Genomic DNA, 16,174 nt, shown 5'->3' on the forward strand with positions numbered 1-16,174 from the left:
AATCTAAAACATTATAGCGTTCACAGATGCGTCTGGATTTGAAAATTTGTTATTTACACTAACCTTTAATCTAAGACTCATCAGTTCATAGAAGGTAGAATAATTTTTAATATTTGAATGTCCTTTCCTAGTGTCTATTAAAATACAAAATACTTTTTTTTTTTTCTTATTTTTTTCTTATTTCACCAAGAGTAACACAAAGTGATTTCATGAGAAAGGCTGAGATTTAGGGAAATAGCAGTTAAGGGAATTAATTCAGCACAGATTTCCAATGTTAAATACACTGATGATGTGGGTGTATTTTAGTTACATAAGCTTTAGCTAAATAAGTGCCTCAGTATTCTTCAAGCTGAAAAAGAAATCACAGCTATAGCTTATGTCTCTCTAAAGTGGTGCCTCATAGCCTTAACGTCTACAAAGACAGTGATGTGTTTAGAGTAGCTAATCATCCAGACTGTACTTGTTGGGAAACTAATTGTAGCTGGAGTCAGATGCATGCTGAAATTCAGCATGAATACCCTACTTTTCTGCACTTTAAAAAAAAAAAAAAAGGAGAAAAACAAGGAATATTAACTTAATTTACATTAGCACTCAGTAGAGAATGAAAATACGTGTTCAGTTCAAAGAGTAACAGGACCTCTGAGATATCTTGATAGCTTTTTATATTTCAGGTTTTCTTTGTTTATTTGTTTGTTTGTTTTCCTAGGAATTCCTGTTACTTCACAAATAATAATTCTTTGCTTTTACTTTTTAGAACATTAGGTTAGCCACTCAATCTCAGGAGAGATTAGATATAACAGGAAAAGAAAAAAAAAGTAGAAATGAAAGACACTGGCATGAAAAAGCCAGAGTGACTTTATCAAGTTTATTGTTCTTCCGTCAATTAAAAAAAAAAAAGAAAAAAAAAAAGGAGAAAATAGTTGCTATTATCTGTTACTATGTCTTTTGAGTCCTTTAAAAGACATAAAAGGCATTTAAAATCATTATTTTAAGATTACAATTCTTTATAATTTCTTATTTAATCTAACATCTTTCCCTCCTTTGTTATTTTAGTTTTTAGTGGTTATCATGTTGGTATCAGCATATCTTAAAAATTCAGGCATATATGTTATAAATATACAGCTCTGTTCTGAAAGGGGACAGAAAAAATCATCTTCTTAATGAAGTTTGGTTACTTTACTAAATAAACATTGTTTGTTAAAGGCTGACCCTAGGGGCTTAAAGTGCAGCACACTGCTGTTGGCTTTTACTTAATAGAAGATGTTGAAAAAGCAGATGTCATTTAAGCACATTAAAAGAGAACTTTAATGTGAAACATTTTTGTATACCAAAACTATTTTTGCTTTCATTTTGCATCTCAGAAATCCTTGTTCTGGTCTGCACGTACTCTCCAAGTGAATGCTACCACCTTGTGCATATTGCATATCATTGTTATCCAGACTGATCTTTCAAAGGTTTTGTGTCTCGGATCACAAGCTGTTCAGTTGAAAGAAATCGATGCATTTGAAATTAAGGGGCACTTTGTGAATACTTCTTTTAACCAGACACAAGGAATACATTAAATCACATTAGGGCATGCTTTTAGAGCTACCTTGCTGTTGTCAGGTGCTCAACACAAAAATAAACTTAGACCCCAAGAACAAATCCAACAACACAGGACAAGCAGTAGCCTGAATATAATTAAAATAGAGAAGTGCTCTTCAGCTTCCAGTCTGCAAACAGCTTTTGCAGCTCAAGGCCATGATACCTTCTGCTATTGGAAGAACAAGGGGACCTAGGAAACAATAAAGCCCTGTGAGTTAAACCTGTTAGCCCTTGGGTCTCCATAGGAGTACAAATAAACCAAAATAAATGACAAACATACAGTATTTGTCAGAGGGCTGGAGCACCTCTCCTATGAAGGAAGGCTGATAGATCTGGAGGTGTTCAGTCTGAAGAAGAGAAGGCTCTGGGGTGACCTTATTGTAGCTTTTCAGTAACGAAAGGGGGCTTATAAAAATGATGGAGAGGAACTTTTTGCTCAGTCAGATAATGACGGGACATAAGGTTTTAAATGGTTTTAAACTAAAAGAGGGGAGATTTAGATTAGAGGTTAGGAGGAAATTTTTCACTGAGAGGGTGGTGAGGCACTGGAAAAGGTTGCCCAGAGAAGCTGTGGATGCCCCATCCCTGGAAGTGTTCAAGACCTTGGATGAGGCCCTGGGCAACCTGATCTACTGGGTGGCATCTCTGCCCATGGCAGGGGAGTTGGAAGTTGATGATCTTTAAGGTCCCTTCCAACCTGAGCCATTCTATGAAAATGACTATTTCGTCTCTTACCTACCTCTGCCTCTCTCAGGGCAGAGGCTGAGGTCTGAAGAGGGCAGACCTTATATGTGCACTTCTGTGCCAACATTTGCCTGTGCAATTAATTTACTTCTGGGTAGACACCGGATACTTGCCACTGGTGACTCTTAGTAAGTCGTTCTGGTGTTTGATCTAATAAATCCTTTTGTTTTGGTAGAGAAGACCCAAAGTGTTTTAAACAAGAAATTGTTTCATGTTATGTACTGCTACAGGAATGACAAAATCGCCAAAGAACACAGAATAGAAACGAGAGAAAATTCAAATGATATCTAAAGACTTTTGCTGGCTCTTTGAAACAGTATTTTAATAATATGATGTCAACAGCAAACCTTATCGTATTAAGAAGTCTTTAAAGTTCTCTCAGTACAATTCAGAAGCACAAATGAAGTCACCAAAATTCCTGCTTCTGTATATAAGTGTATCATTTCTACAAGCATGAGATCATTTCAAGTAGTTCAGTTTGAGTTAGACAAACTCCTATTTATGATATCCAGCAATCAGTTCCTAGAATATGCTGATAGAAACATAGGTTCAAAGCTGAAATGGCATAATGTATAATAGAGTGCAGAAATAGAAATCAGCAAAAAAATTAAGTATGACTTCTATGAAGATTTATATGAAGTTTCAATATGACAGAAAAATATTAAGACGTTAAAGTCAAATTTTATGTATTCTATCTTAAATTTTTGAATTTCTTATACAGGGTTTGTAGTTTTTGACAAAATACTAATCCACAAGTAAAATGTGTACTTTCACTGTGTAGTCATTTAGTGTTACTGCTAATGAAATGTAAAATTTCTAACAGATCAAAATGTTTTTGTTTTTTTTTAACATCTATTCTACTCATAATTTGCAGTGGGGTAAATAGGTAAATAGCTATGTAAACTGAAGTAGTGAATCTGACAATAGTGAATCTTACACTTCCTGCAAGAGCATACTGTTTAAGGCCTCTTTTAAAAATGCCCTTACAGAAATATTGGACATACAGCTAATTTTAAAAGAAATAAAATTGCTCCTTTAATTTGCAAGGTTTTAGAAGTGTTCCGTAATCATATGCCAGTTGAAAGGTATAATCTTTTAAAATACAATGTGTTTCTGTATTACCCAAATTGTGATACAAAAGTCTGTGTTGCACAGGGACACAGCTGTAAAATTTTGAGCTGTTGGTCCAGATGCAGAAACACTGGCTGCTGACTGCTTAGACTGGAATAAAGTCAATAGAACACTTACTCATCCAAAAGACATTACCCTTTTAAGTGTGGTTGTTCCTCAGCTGCTGAGTTGTGTTTGTTTTCATGCAGATCACTCTCAATATTGATGTGTTCATCCGTCTGGAAAACAGATCAGTACCAATGCTGTGAGAAGGGTGCATGCTTGTTAAGTAACGTGAAAAACACAAATCCCCGCAGGCAAATGGCTGAAGCAGTCACAAGACTTCCTTCTCTATTGTGAGCACAGCTCCAACTCTCCTTTCTGCCACCAAGACTGTGATAACTAGCAGGCAAATGCACTAGTTAGACCATGACTGCCAACTCACCAGTGTTCCAAGTTACAAACTTTTCCAAGACTTTCACACAATTTTGAACGAGGAAATAAAGGACAAAAACCCTCTAGTGTTACTTGGAGTTAAAGACGCACCTGTACAAATTAGCGTTGCATACCTACTGAAGAGTGAATGCTAGGGGTGGGGATAGTATGGTTGCCTACTAACCAGATCACAGAATCGCAGAATGGCTGAGGTTGGAAGGGAGAAGGGACCTCTGAAGATCATCTAGTCCAATTCTCCTGCCAAGCAGGATGACCTACAGCATATTTTTAAGGATGGCACCCAGGAGGGTTTTGGGTATCTTCAGAGAAGGTGATGCCACAACTTCTCTGGACAACCTGTGCCAGTGCTCTGTCACCCTCAAGTGCTGAGATCGCTCAACACTTCCCATTAGTGACTGCCTGTTTTTGTTACTTCTCTATTTGCCAAACCTTAATATGGTTGAATGGAAATTTTATTTATGGAGAATGGTTAAATTTTAGGGGTTAGCATTTTAAACAATTAGCTAAGCCAATTAATTTACTCGTTAGGAAAGCAACAGAAACTTGAAATTGTCCTGACAGCACAATCTCATCAGAGATACACCTTTTTGCTCCACGTAAGTCTGTCTCCTAATAACATCCATATTTTGAACAACCACAGTGTGATCTCAGCTACAAATTCAATAAATTTTGCATGTTTTGCTTTCGGCCAGCTGTGCTGTGGATGGGCAGGCCTGGGGGGTCTTACAGCTTTTGCATGCAGGGTAGCCTGGGGCTCTGTGTCCTGGCATGGCCTGGGATGCTGGGGGCCTGCTGTTTCCAGGCCCACGCGCAGGCAAGCTGGGTGCCTATGGCAGTCTGGATTCACATGGCTTGCAAAAACAGGCACTTGCACTGATACCTTGCCTTCGCCTTGAAGCTTATTTCACTACGGCCAGTGGGCCTAGCATAAACTCCAGAATGTATTCCTGTTTCGTACCTGGATCTCCCTTTGTAGGAAAACATCCATTTTTCCTCCTATCCTTAATTAATTACTTTAGGTTACTAATCTTACCTTGAAGTATATATTTGCAGTCTAACATGGCAGTTTCTTATCAGGAACACTACAAAGCTCTTCTCTTAATCTCTCATTTTGAGCACTTGCATCTTCTGGATAGTTCCCATTTCTCTGCCAAAACCACAGCAAATTTTGTTCCATTGCTGCGCCAAGCATAGGGCTCTCTCCGTCATGCTTGGTGGCTGTCCTCATGGCATCTGGAAGCTACATGGCTTCCCTGATGTTCCCTACATGGCTGCTGGGCAGTGGCACTATGCTGCTCGGAGGCACACCAGGTGCCTGTCCCACCCATGTGCACCTCGGTGCTCATGGCAGGCCATGTTCAGGCTCTGTGGTGGGGCCTGCAGTCAGCGGGGACCCAGGTGAGCCCTGGAGCATTTGAAGGCGGCACAGCAACTCCATTGCTGTGTGCCTTGCTGCTGTCCTGCTTCTGGTTTTAACACCCAGTCAGAGCAGCATGACCAGTCATGTGCTCCACGCTGGAGACTACCACAAAAGCAAGCAGTGCTTTCCTTCCATGATGGGTGATGTGCTACCCTCTAGGGAGGAAAAAACCCAATGCAGCTTGGAGCAGTGGCAGGCTGCATGGGAATTTACCTTTCCTATGTCACAATTATTTATGCCAGCCCTGTTCCCCAGGCTGCTTTTTGTATACCAGAGCATGCCCCGGAGCATGACCCTGCCTTTGGCCTGGCTTTTATGCCTATGCTGGGGCCTCCATTGACAGTCCTGGCAAGCCCACTGTTTCTAGCAAGAAACTTGAAACAAAACAGCTCACGGCCACAAGACAAAGGACAGATGTATGGCCTGTAATTAAAATGGTATGTAGGAGTACATATGTTGAAATTGCTATTCATTCCCTTACAACAAATCCCACTGAAACACAGATAGGAATCTCTCAGTCCTCTTAACTGAAATTTCTACGGCAGGATGGGTGGGACTCATGTGACTGTGTGGAGCTGCACTCTAAGTTACATTAATTTCTTTCTGTCTTTGGTATCAACTATGAAATAGAGCAAATCTGAAAATGCAGATGTTGCTGCCTGCTGAATTGCTATTGTTTTGGTAGCTGGGAGCACTCCTCCCGGTAGCTATAAAAGATGGACTTCTCACCTGAGGGACAGTGAGTGCAGAGGGTACTGGTTGATTGATTGATTGATTTTTCCCTGGGCTTCAAGTTATATTGCATGCCAATGCTTCTCACAGATTTTTGATTATGTAAATAGAAAAAGCTCAGGCCTATGTTATAGATCAGGAGTGAATTGTCCTCTGGGTTGAGGAGCTGTGCATCCAGTTTTGCAGAAGACTTCACTTCCCGTGGCACCTTGTCCTCTCTCCAAGCTGTAGCATGATGCTGATGTTCCACATGTCCCTCCTCCATCCCTACCACCATCACCAACCTACCTGCTTTGTGTTATCCAGGCCAGACTGTGCTCCCTTGTCCCTTTTCCCCATGCCGTGTTGTCCTCCCCAGGCAAGGAGGATCACCTACTACCTGCACCCTGGCCCTTTAAATCTGTGGAATACACTGGTGCCATAAAGTTTCTGGGCAATGAAAGCTGGGAAGGAGTATTTGTCTTGAGAATGTCACCTATTTTTTTTCTACTATTGATTCAATATTTTTAAATTTTGTTTCATTGTAAAAAGCATCAATCCATATCTTTTCATGTTGTTTACAAGGTATTTAAATAGGTCTAGAATATTATTATGTTATTATTGTCACAAATTATTTCCTAAGTCTACATTAAAAAGTGTTACGAAAATCTGAAATCAAAGGAGTTTAGAAAAAAATCAAAGTATTTAGAAAATCTGAAATCAAACCACTTTGTATCTAACTCCATGCAGATGCACGAGGGAAAAGGAGAATGGATCCAAACCATTTTCTTTCTTTTTCTTTGGCCAAACATAAAGCCAGATCTGGCTCCTGGGGAGGTGTTGGTCCTTGTTGAGGCTCACCAAAGCGCTGTATGGAGGATATAGACTTCAACCACCAGGGGCATAGCAAAGTCAGTCTGCTCCAGAGTCCCCAGATAAACTCTTCTGCCTCAAGGCATGGTGTGCCTTGACAGCGTGTCGGTGAGGATATGTATATATGTAGTATATTTGTACACAGTACTGGCTGAATGTTTTCAGCTGAACCTTTTCAGTTGGAAAGCAGTTTTTTTGACTTAAAATTGAGCTTTCATTGACTGCCACAAATTTTCTTAAATTTTCAGCAGTTTCCAACAGTTCTGAAAGTCCTCTTTTCTTTTGATAATTTCCTTCGTGATGACTTTTTTGAAGAGGCAGATATAGGCATTGTCTACCACATTCCTCTCCTAGGATCCAGTTTCCAGGTCTGCATATCAGAATTGCATGAGTGATCCCTTCCATCACTGTAAATTTGGAATCACTTCAGCTTTGAGGAGCACAGAGGAGGCAAACATGCCTTTGCTGCCTCTGTTCATATGAAAAACCCATTGGAAGATTAATACCCAGCATCAGGAAACCTCTGCTTCTTATGTGTGGCTTCAAGTACCGTAAACAAACTTGATAAGTAAGTATGATTACAACACGGTTACTTAATGTTTTTAACAAAAAATTCAGAATAGCAGATTATTTTCTAAGTGTGGATGTGGAAATATTAGTATATGACACTAGAAAAATATCTGCTTTTGGCAAAAAAGCTCTATGTGTTTTTTTTTTTTGTTTTTTTTTTTAATGTTACTCCAGCCTTTATAGTGTGGCCCACATACAATGTGGGCTTAGACAAACCTACTAGTAAAAGAAGTCAAAATAGACATGTTTTTGAAGTCATTTCTATTGTATTCTCATCTTTTTGTTTGTTTGGTTGGTTTATTTTCTTTGGTCTATCACAAGTCAGAGCTGTTGCCTCCAGTTTGAGTTTTTTTGAAATTTCCCCTTTTTCTGAAATTTCCCTTATTTTGGATGAGCAGGTATTTAACAATATCTACGACACCCTGTATGACTGAAAGATAGTATCACTAAAAACAGTGTTTCCAGGTAGTCTCTTTCAACATCTCAGGAGAAAATACTTCCAATTCAGCATCTTGTCTCCAGTATTCCCTCTGACTACCATTTCTGATGCCTGTTGTATATCTTGCATGAAGCCATTTTGGCATTAGAAAACTTTTTTTTTTTTCTTGGATCCTACATGTCCTTATCGATTTTCTATTTTGTTTGTATATTTGTTGTTAATTTATTTCTGAGAACACAACTGGCTTCCCTGTAAGTTTGTGAATTTTAAATCAAATTCATGTTTTGTTAAAATATCTGTATTGGATGTGCTATCACAGCAACTCACATTGAATTTGTGGTTTATGAATTTACATAAGACTGTTCTAATACCTGTATTTATTTTACCTCTCAAAGGAAAAAGAAGAAAAAGTAAAAAACATACCTTATTATTAAGTACAGTTTTGTCCTTTTGTGAATTCTTGATTTTCTGTGAACTGTCTCCAATACTGTCCTGATTGATAATGTCCATGTCTTCGGTGTTATTCTGGGATACAAGACCGGAAATTATCTCAGTTCACATCAAAAGCTGAAAGCTTTTCTTGTGTAGAGTGAGAACTGATTTATCCTGATGCTTGCACTTCCGTGTTTTACTTTAGTCTTACAGAAGAGCCCAAAACTCAGTGTACAAAACTAATGTGTTCAAGCCTCCACACTGCTGCACAAAGCTTTGTTGGTCATGGGTGGAGCTTGGCTAATGTGAATCTGCTGTTTTCTTGATTGAAACTAACATCTTCTGACAGTGCTGCCCTTTGCCCTAGGAGTGGTTTAGAAGGCTCACAAAGATTTGTCCATTCTTCCCACCAATTCTAAAATGGCCTATTTGGGCCTCCCCCTGATGTTAGTACCTTTGTTCAAGACAATGCCATCTATTAATGCATATGTAGTAAATGTGTACGTTGTTTTAACATGTACTTCTATTGTTTCTGAAATAAACTCTCAGAGTGTCTTTATAGACAGCAGTTAGATTTACTACATAAGTTCTCTGTGGTATGCCTTTTATAGAATCATAGAATGGTTTGTGTTGGAAGGGACCTTAAAGATCACCCAGTTCCATCCCCTGCCATGGGCAGGGACACCTCCCACCAGACCAGGTTGCCCAAAGCCCCATCCAGCCTGGCCTTGAACACCTCCAGGGATGGGGCATCCACAGCTTCTCTGGGCAACCTGTTCCTCACCAGCCTCAGAGTAAAGAACTTCTTCCCAATATCTAATCTAAATCTACCGTTTTTTTAGTTTAAAACCACTACTCCTTGTCCTGACACTCCACTCTCTGACAAAGAGTCCCTCCCCAGCTTTCCTGCAGGCCCCTTTTAGATACTGGAAGGCCCCTTTTAGGTACTGGAAGACCTCCAGGTCTTCCTGGAGGCTTCTCTTCTCCAGACAGAATGACCCCAACTCTCTCAGCCTGCCTTCATGAGAGGCGCTCCCGAACTTTGTCTTCATGGCCACAGGCCACATCTTCTGTAGCCTGTTATGACCACAGATCCAGCAACATGCCAAGTCAATTCTGAACTTAGTCAATCTGCATTGACATAAGGAAGAAGGAAGTTAAAAACAAATTAGAACAAGTTGGATGGGAAAATCCTCTTCCCTCTAGGCTACGCTGAAAAGGTTACAGACTTGATCCATTTACTTTGAATGTTGGCAAATAAGAACAGTGTTATACAAGTTGCACATTCTGTTGTACTTTACTGATTGGAGTTTCCTGTTTGCAAAATATTTGATTAAATGGCAAGGGCATGGATTTATCTTGTACTTGTGCTCCTTCAATGTCTGTTTGCTTCCCTGTAGACAAGCTGTTTATTCGACTAGTCTTTTTGAATAACTACATTCCTTGAGCTTCCCTCCTACCTTCTCCTGGGGTTTTGAGGGATAATTGGTTTTATAGAAAGTACTTCTAGCACTTGCTTTTGGTTGCACTTTTAACAAAGGCATCCACTCAAGAGTAGATTGTTTTCCACCCCTTCCAGGTAGTGATTTAAACAGAATGTTTGTCAGAGAATCCAAACAGATGCTTTAACTGTTTTACATTTAAGGGTGGATCATTACTTCCGCTCTGGAGATTAGGGTGCTTAAGCAACTCAGTGCAAAACAGATGCTTCAAAAGCAAACATTTTAATTTACCATGTTGGATTAGGTGGATTTCGTGGATTGCTTTCAGTCAATTGAAATGAAGTCACATGATTTATAGTTCAAAACTTTTTAATTCTTTTAATATTCAGTGCAGTTTAAGACCATTAATCTGAGGTGTTCCAACATCTACTGTCTGATTAACCAGTGTCATCATTCTGAAGAAATTTAAATGAATGTTAAATAGTGAAATAAAAGGGGGAATTTTTTTGATCCATAATAATCGTTTTCATAATTTTCTGTCAGATTATGAAATTCAGCATACAGGATCGAAAGTGTTATCCCAGAATGATGAATATCCATTATCCATGCCTTAAACTGAGGTTAAACAAATTGCAAAGACAGGAGATAAGGTAAATAAAAGACAAAATAAAAAATGTGTAGTGCCAGATTTAAATTTAACTGGCTAAATTTTCATGAGATATTTTGAAACAGGCTGTAAATTAAGCTCACCGACCTCTTAGTATGTTAGTTTTCTTTAAAAGCTTAAGTTGTCTGTCTTCTACCAGTAGGACAGTCAGATGGTATTTGAAATGCAGGATAAAAAAGTTACAATGATAGACTGGCAGAAGCTGGCTGTACAAAAGAAATAGAACAAGTAAGTGTATGAGGACCAGAAAGCAAAATTCAGAAAAACTGAAAGAGGGAAGATAACAAAGTATACATAACCCCTGTAGCTGTGGCATTCAAAACATCTGTTGATGGCAAGCTGGAACACAAAGAGGATAACAAAGACAAGAATCTTAAATATATTTACTTAGCCTCAGTACAAAAGTCTGTAGAGGTATGACTGGCTTTTACTATTTCCTGCAAGAGATAGGGTGGTATATCATAGTAGGAAAACACTTCTTAAAATAAATAAATAAATAAATGCAAGCATGGCTTTGGAAAGCAAATTTGGAAAATGTGAGAAAGGACTACATAGTTTCCTGCCTGTGTCTGATGATGTTATACAGTGCAATGCCTTCATAATTTTCAAGGAAAATTATAACAGGGATGCCCATAAAATAGGATATTCTTCACAGTGCATATACTCTTTGTTAGGCAACCAGACTTGAGTATCTAGGATGCTGTGGAGAATGCTGATAAATACTAAGAGAAATAAACGTCATTTTTATAGATATATTGTTTGAGTGGAATGGAGTATGAAAGCTGCATTTGTTAGGGCAGCACCTTATGCAGCATGCATAAAAGGCAGAGTTATATCTGAGATCCTTCCTCAGGTGAGCTCCTTAACAGCATGGTGTGCTAGGCTACAAAAACCGGTTCTGACTATTTAATGCATCATAACACTGTCAGTCAGAGGCTAGTGAACAATAAATATTTATTACCTGTTATCTGCCCTTTGCATTGTATTTAGTTTATTTTTTTAACTCCCAATTCCTCCCTGAGTCAGGGCATTTTTTTCGTCCCACTTCCGCTTACCGTTCCTTTATGAGCCATCTCTTTTCATCCCTTGAGGGTTGTGTGACTTCTTGTTTAATGTCATTATTAGCAGAGATCTGAATCATCAGAACTAAACAAGTAAAACCGTTGCATCTTAAATGCAGGCTAAACACAAGCTAGGCAGATGCTAACATCTGAGTGTTAACGTTACTGTCGGTGTAGCTGGATTTGTGAGCAGAAAATCCAGTGGGAAGCTGCAGTGAACCTTTAGCCAACGCCAGCAGAGAGAAGCTAACTGAATCAGATTGAAAGCAAGAGACACTGCAGCATCTATGTACGTTATGACATTATTGTAGATATAGACACAATATATTACATTGATCTGTACACACTTAGCATGGACAGTCTTCTGGATAATGATGAGACTATGAGGATAATGTATCTGTTGATGATTCAGGTTCCTTAAATTGCAAGACATATTTAAGGGAACAAAACAATTAAAAACCTGAATCTGATGGTTTAAACAATGCAGCAATCTGTTTATTCTAGCTATGAGTTTGCATCCAATGCAGGTAACTTTTCCATGTAGGCCTAATGTTTGCATTGGGGTTTTATTCTGGGTACATTGCCTTGGAGTGTTTGGGCAGACTGATAGTGTGGCTAGAGCTATGTGTCTTCTTAAAATCAATACAAGAAACTTACCCATTGTAATGCACCCAAATGGCTGCTAGTAAGTGAGCCTTAAAATCAGTGAGAGAGATACAGTGGAGCTGTACATTTGGGATTTGCTGTGTGTTTTCCTTTGAGAGCATTACAAGTTGTGAATGTGAGAAAAATCTCAAATAATTTTCTTCAGACAGGATCTTCTGTGAAGCTATTTTATTCACAATTGCAATGGTGGGCGTCCTGCCAATTAGGAGCGCATTACAGTAAACAAATCATAACCTTTTATTCCCTATTACCTGACACCTGATCACCACCCCTGTTTCGTCATTGGCTGAGTACTACAGGTTCACAAGCTACTCAACGTTCTTCTATACCATATATGTACAATTTTTCTTTTTTTTTCAAGCCTTTAATTTCTCCCTTCCCCCCCTTTTTTTCCCCTTTCTTATGTTTTGAGAACCTGTGATCTTTGTTTTACTGTTCCCACACTGCTCATCCTGTTTTTCTCAAGCTTCCACCTTATTTTGGAACAGTGAGGCCTTCTACTGTCCACTTATCTACTTAGCATTTCTCCTTATTATGACTACACAACTAGCTTGGAATATAGAAAAGTAATTCTCTACTGCAAAAACACAACTTAGTTTCTCACATGAATGAGGAAAGAAAGTTGCTTCTGAGTCTCCCAAGTACTGGCTATATCACAAGGCAATAAAATAGGAACTGCAGTTTTTGCAGCTATACCTATGGTTCCAGTGGAATCCATGAAGCATACAGAAGTGGTAGCTGATATTTTGCAGGATCAAGCATTATAAGAAATGTAATTGATGGAATTAGTAGAACTTTATGCTACATGGATGCATCTCTGAAGGTTAACATTAGATAACTGATTTTTAAGGTCTACTATAGTTTGGTTGAAAAAGTTTTACACTCCTGTAATGTAGTGGAAATTCAATTATAACATTAAAGGATGTATGTTTAAATATCAATAGCCAATGTAAAATTAAAAAAAGCTCAAATAGTTATCCCCTTTGAACATTTGCATGCCTAGTTGAAAGACACATTACTTTATGTTAACAACCTCTTCATCCCATTAAGAGTCCCTCTACATCATCAGGCAAAAGGCCAATCATTCTTGGCATAATAAAGCTCAAATATAATCCATTCGACAGCACTTGTTAGTATTTAACCGCTTTGTAATAACATCAAGAGCTGTTTTCTTAACATATTTACTTTATAAAACAAACTACCTAACTGGGGTTTACTTTGTCCCTGATTTTTTCTATCACTTTGCAAGTTAATCATTAAACAGCTCAGGTACATCTGAAGGTACTTTTGGAGTGCAACCCCTCATTGGTACTTAAAAATGGCTTAAATTAATTTATTTTGAGAACACTTTTTGGTTTCGTGCTGCAGGGAAGATACTTAATACTAGAAGATACTATATCAAGGAGGAAGAAGAGTACTGCTTGTCCAAGAAAAGATCAAATACAAGAAAATAGGAAAAAAATAGATGTGTTTCTTCTACACAGTGGCTTCTCCTGTGAAGTGTTTTTTGTTTGTTTGTTTGCTTTTGTTTTTCTTTATGCAGGAAGTTATCTATTTTCTTCTGTGCTTACTTTGCCAAGAGAGTGATTTATATGTTGAGTCAAAGATAGCAAAAATGTAAATGTTAACTTCTTCTGGTGTTCCAATAAAAAAAAATAAAAAATAACCAGAAAACCTGACTCAAGTCCCAGATTTCATTAATGGCTAGTCTCAGTAATTTTATGTTTAGATTATTTAAATCAAATGAGATGTCCATGCTCTTGCAAACCTCTGCTGCAAGCGGGAGAGGAACTCCTGGGGTCTCTGCATATTGTCCAGGTGAGGCAGCTGTCCAAGGCAGGAAATTAACCAGTCACTGCTCTGTACTCCACAGAGAGTGCTGAGGAATTGGATGTTTTCCAGTTTGTGCCATTCAAGAGCATTTGGCACTGAGCTTCTGCAGCTAGAGGGGATGCTTCTCTCCTCTGTGAATCTGTATGCACAGATTTCGGAAGCTGACTTAGGCACCTGCGTTGTGTGCAAGCAAAGCCTGGATGAAGTTCTCACTTAACTCAATCATTTCCACTGAAAGAGACACAAGTTCATATTGCTTGTGTATCTGCTCTGAATCAGAGATGCAACGAGGGCACTGTGATTACCCAGGAGAATGCCCTAACCACTGGGCTATCATGTTTTAAGAGAGTTATCACTCTGTCTCCTCTTGAAGCTGTCCCACTTAGCGTGAATTATTAACTATTGACTGGAGTAGGGACTTGACCCTAGCTCCTTTACATTCCGCAAATATTCCCCAGCTGGCAGGTTATCAAATCAGTCTCTTGTATGTGTGTCTCTATAGCCCAATGAATATTTAATTATTAGGACAGAGTGCTTGTATATTTATTGGTGTTAGAAAATATTCTGCATGCTTAGCTTCTGCAAACATTTTTCTGCATTATTTGAATAGCGTTGGCTGATATTCATACCCACTATGTGCTGTCCTTCCTGTTAGCTGAGCTCTGTGACAGTGTAAGGATTGAAGGCTCTAGGATGACATTAAGGGATGCATTACCACTGGAGCATGCATCAGAGCACCAGGCTCTCCTCTGCCCATCCTACTTTCACTAACAAAGTATGGCAAACTGGCTAGGCTGTAGATTTGTGTTGTTTGTTCCTACTCTGATTCCTTTGAAAGTGCAGGGATGCCAAGCACTGAGAAACAATAACTGACTGGTTAATAGGTTTTTGTTTGTTTGTTTGTTTTTTTGGTGCTTCAGCTTTTGAAATCTGCAATGTTTAAATATTTGTTAACATTCCCTCATGCACATAATATGAAGAACCTTCTGTGTTGGCTCCTTACCTCCACTCTGTGTTCTTCTCCAGAGCAGAACACACAGTTACACTTATCTTAATTGTGGAAGAAAGAAGATATGCCCCACTCTGATTGTATGATTATTTTTCCCATGTTATTAATATACATTGCTTTGATGAGATGTATGTCTGCTACATAATTTTGATCTCCTCTTCAACAGAACTGTAAATTAAGTATCCTCAGGAAAAAGCAGCAATTGATACAACAGATAGGAAAACAGGATGAGTTAGTTGTGAGACCTGTCAGCTTACCAAATATTACTGAGTAGGGAGACTTTTCAGAGATGTCAGTATACCAGATAGCAGATGAAGGGAGTGAGACGAGCTTATTCCTGAATGTGTCAATTGTGGCTTTTTGTATAAGAGCATTGTACTTTGGCAGGATATCAGTGCAAAGCATATAAGGTGTTGTAGACTATCTGCAGGCAGAGAGCAGAAATTGCTCTTTCTTTACTCTGAGGTAAGCCTTGTTCATTGTTTTTAAGTCCTTTCTCTTCCCTGCAAAGCAAAGGAAACCACGCTTACCTGGAAGGCCAAATTGCGCATTCCTGCGTGATCACGGGTGGTCTCCTTCAGCTCCATGTGCCTAGCATGGACAGGAGAATTCAAGGTGTGTGCTGAAAGCTACTTGTAGCACAGGGCAACAGCAGCCACCATCCAGTTAATCCATCCACGAGGTGTTCTACTGCCACTTGAAGTCTGGTTGACTGGAGGGACTCTCAGGTCGCTAGCTCCACCTTCTTGCTCCCTTGGACTGCCCCTTCTGACCTGTGTGAGAAACTCAATTCAAAGTTCCTTGGGACCAGAACGGAGGATTTCTGCATGCCCCAAAAAGCTGTTATCTTTCTGGGTGATTCCCCAAAGCAAATATATGTATTTACATGACTTTCTGGCTTTCCTTGTTTGCTTGGGGGAGTAAAAAGTGAATGGAAAATTTTCTCCACCCAGGTCTTTGAGATGTCAGCACAGGTTTTTTTTTGTTTGTTTTTGTTTTTTTTAAGAGCTATTTTCAGGTCAACTTTTTTAATGTTATTATGGCTCTGTTTTCATAGTGGTTAGGTATTTCATCTAGCAACAGAAAACATGAGGAAAGGAGCAGCAACTCCAGGACCTTCAACAAGTATCTGTTATGCACTTTTAGTTTGCATGACA

General features: G+C 38.9%; 1 protein-coding gene across 1 annotated transcript in view; it reads right to left on the reverse strand.

The window, feature by feature from the left end:
* Positions 1–15,604, reverse strand: part of SLC28A3 (solute carrier family 28 member 3) — a 44,103-nt gene extending 28,499 nt beyond the window's left edge. The window contains exons 1-3 of the mRNA XM_035565295.1: positions 15,548–15,604; positions 8,331–8,432; positions 3,595–3,677 (exon numbers count right to left, since the gene is read on the reverse strand). Coding sequence (XP_035421188.1) covers positions 3,595–3,677; positions 8,331–8,432; positions 15,548–15,604 — 242 coding nt within the window. The remainder of the gene's footprint in view (positions 1–3,594; positions 3,678–8,330; positions 8,433–15,547) is intronic.
* Positions 15,605–16,174: the final 570 nt, after the last annotated feature.

Source organism: Cygnus atratus, chromosome Z, assembly GCF_013377495.2.
Source record: "Cygnus atratus isolate AKBS03 ecotype Queensland, Australia chromosome Z, CAtr_DNAZoo_HiC_assembly, whole genome shotgun sequence".
Taxonomy (NCBI): domain Eukaryota; kingdom Metazoa; phylum Chordata; class Aves; order Anseriformes; family Anatidae; genus Cygnus; species Cygnus atratus.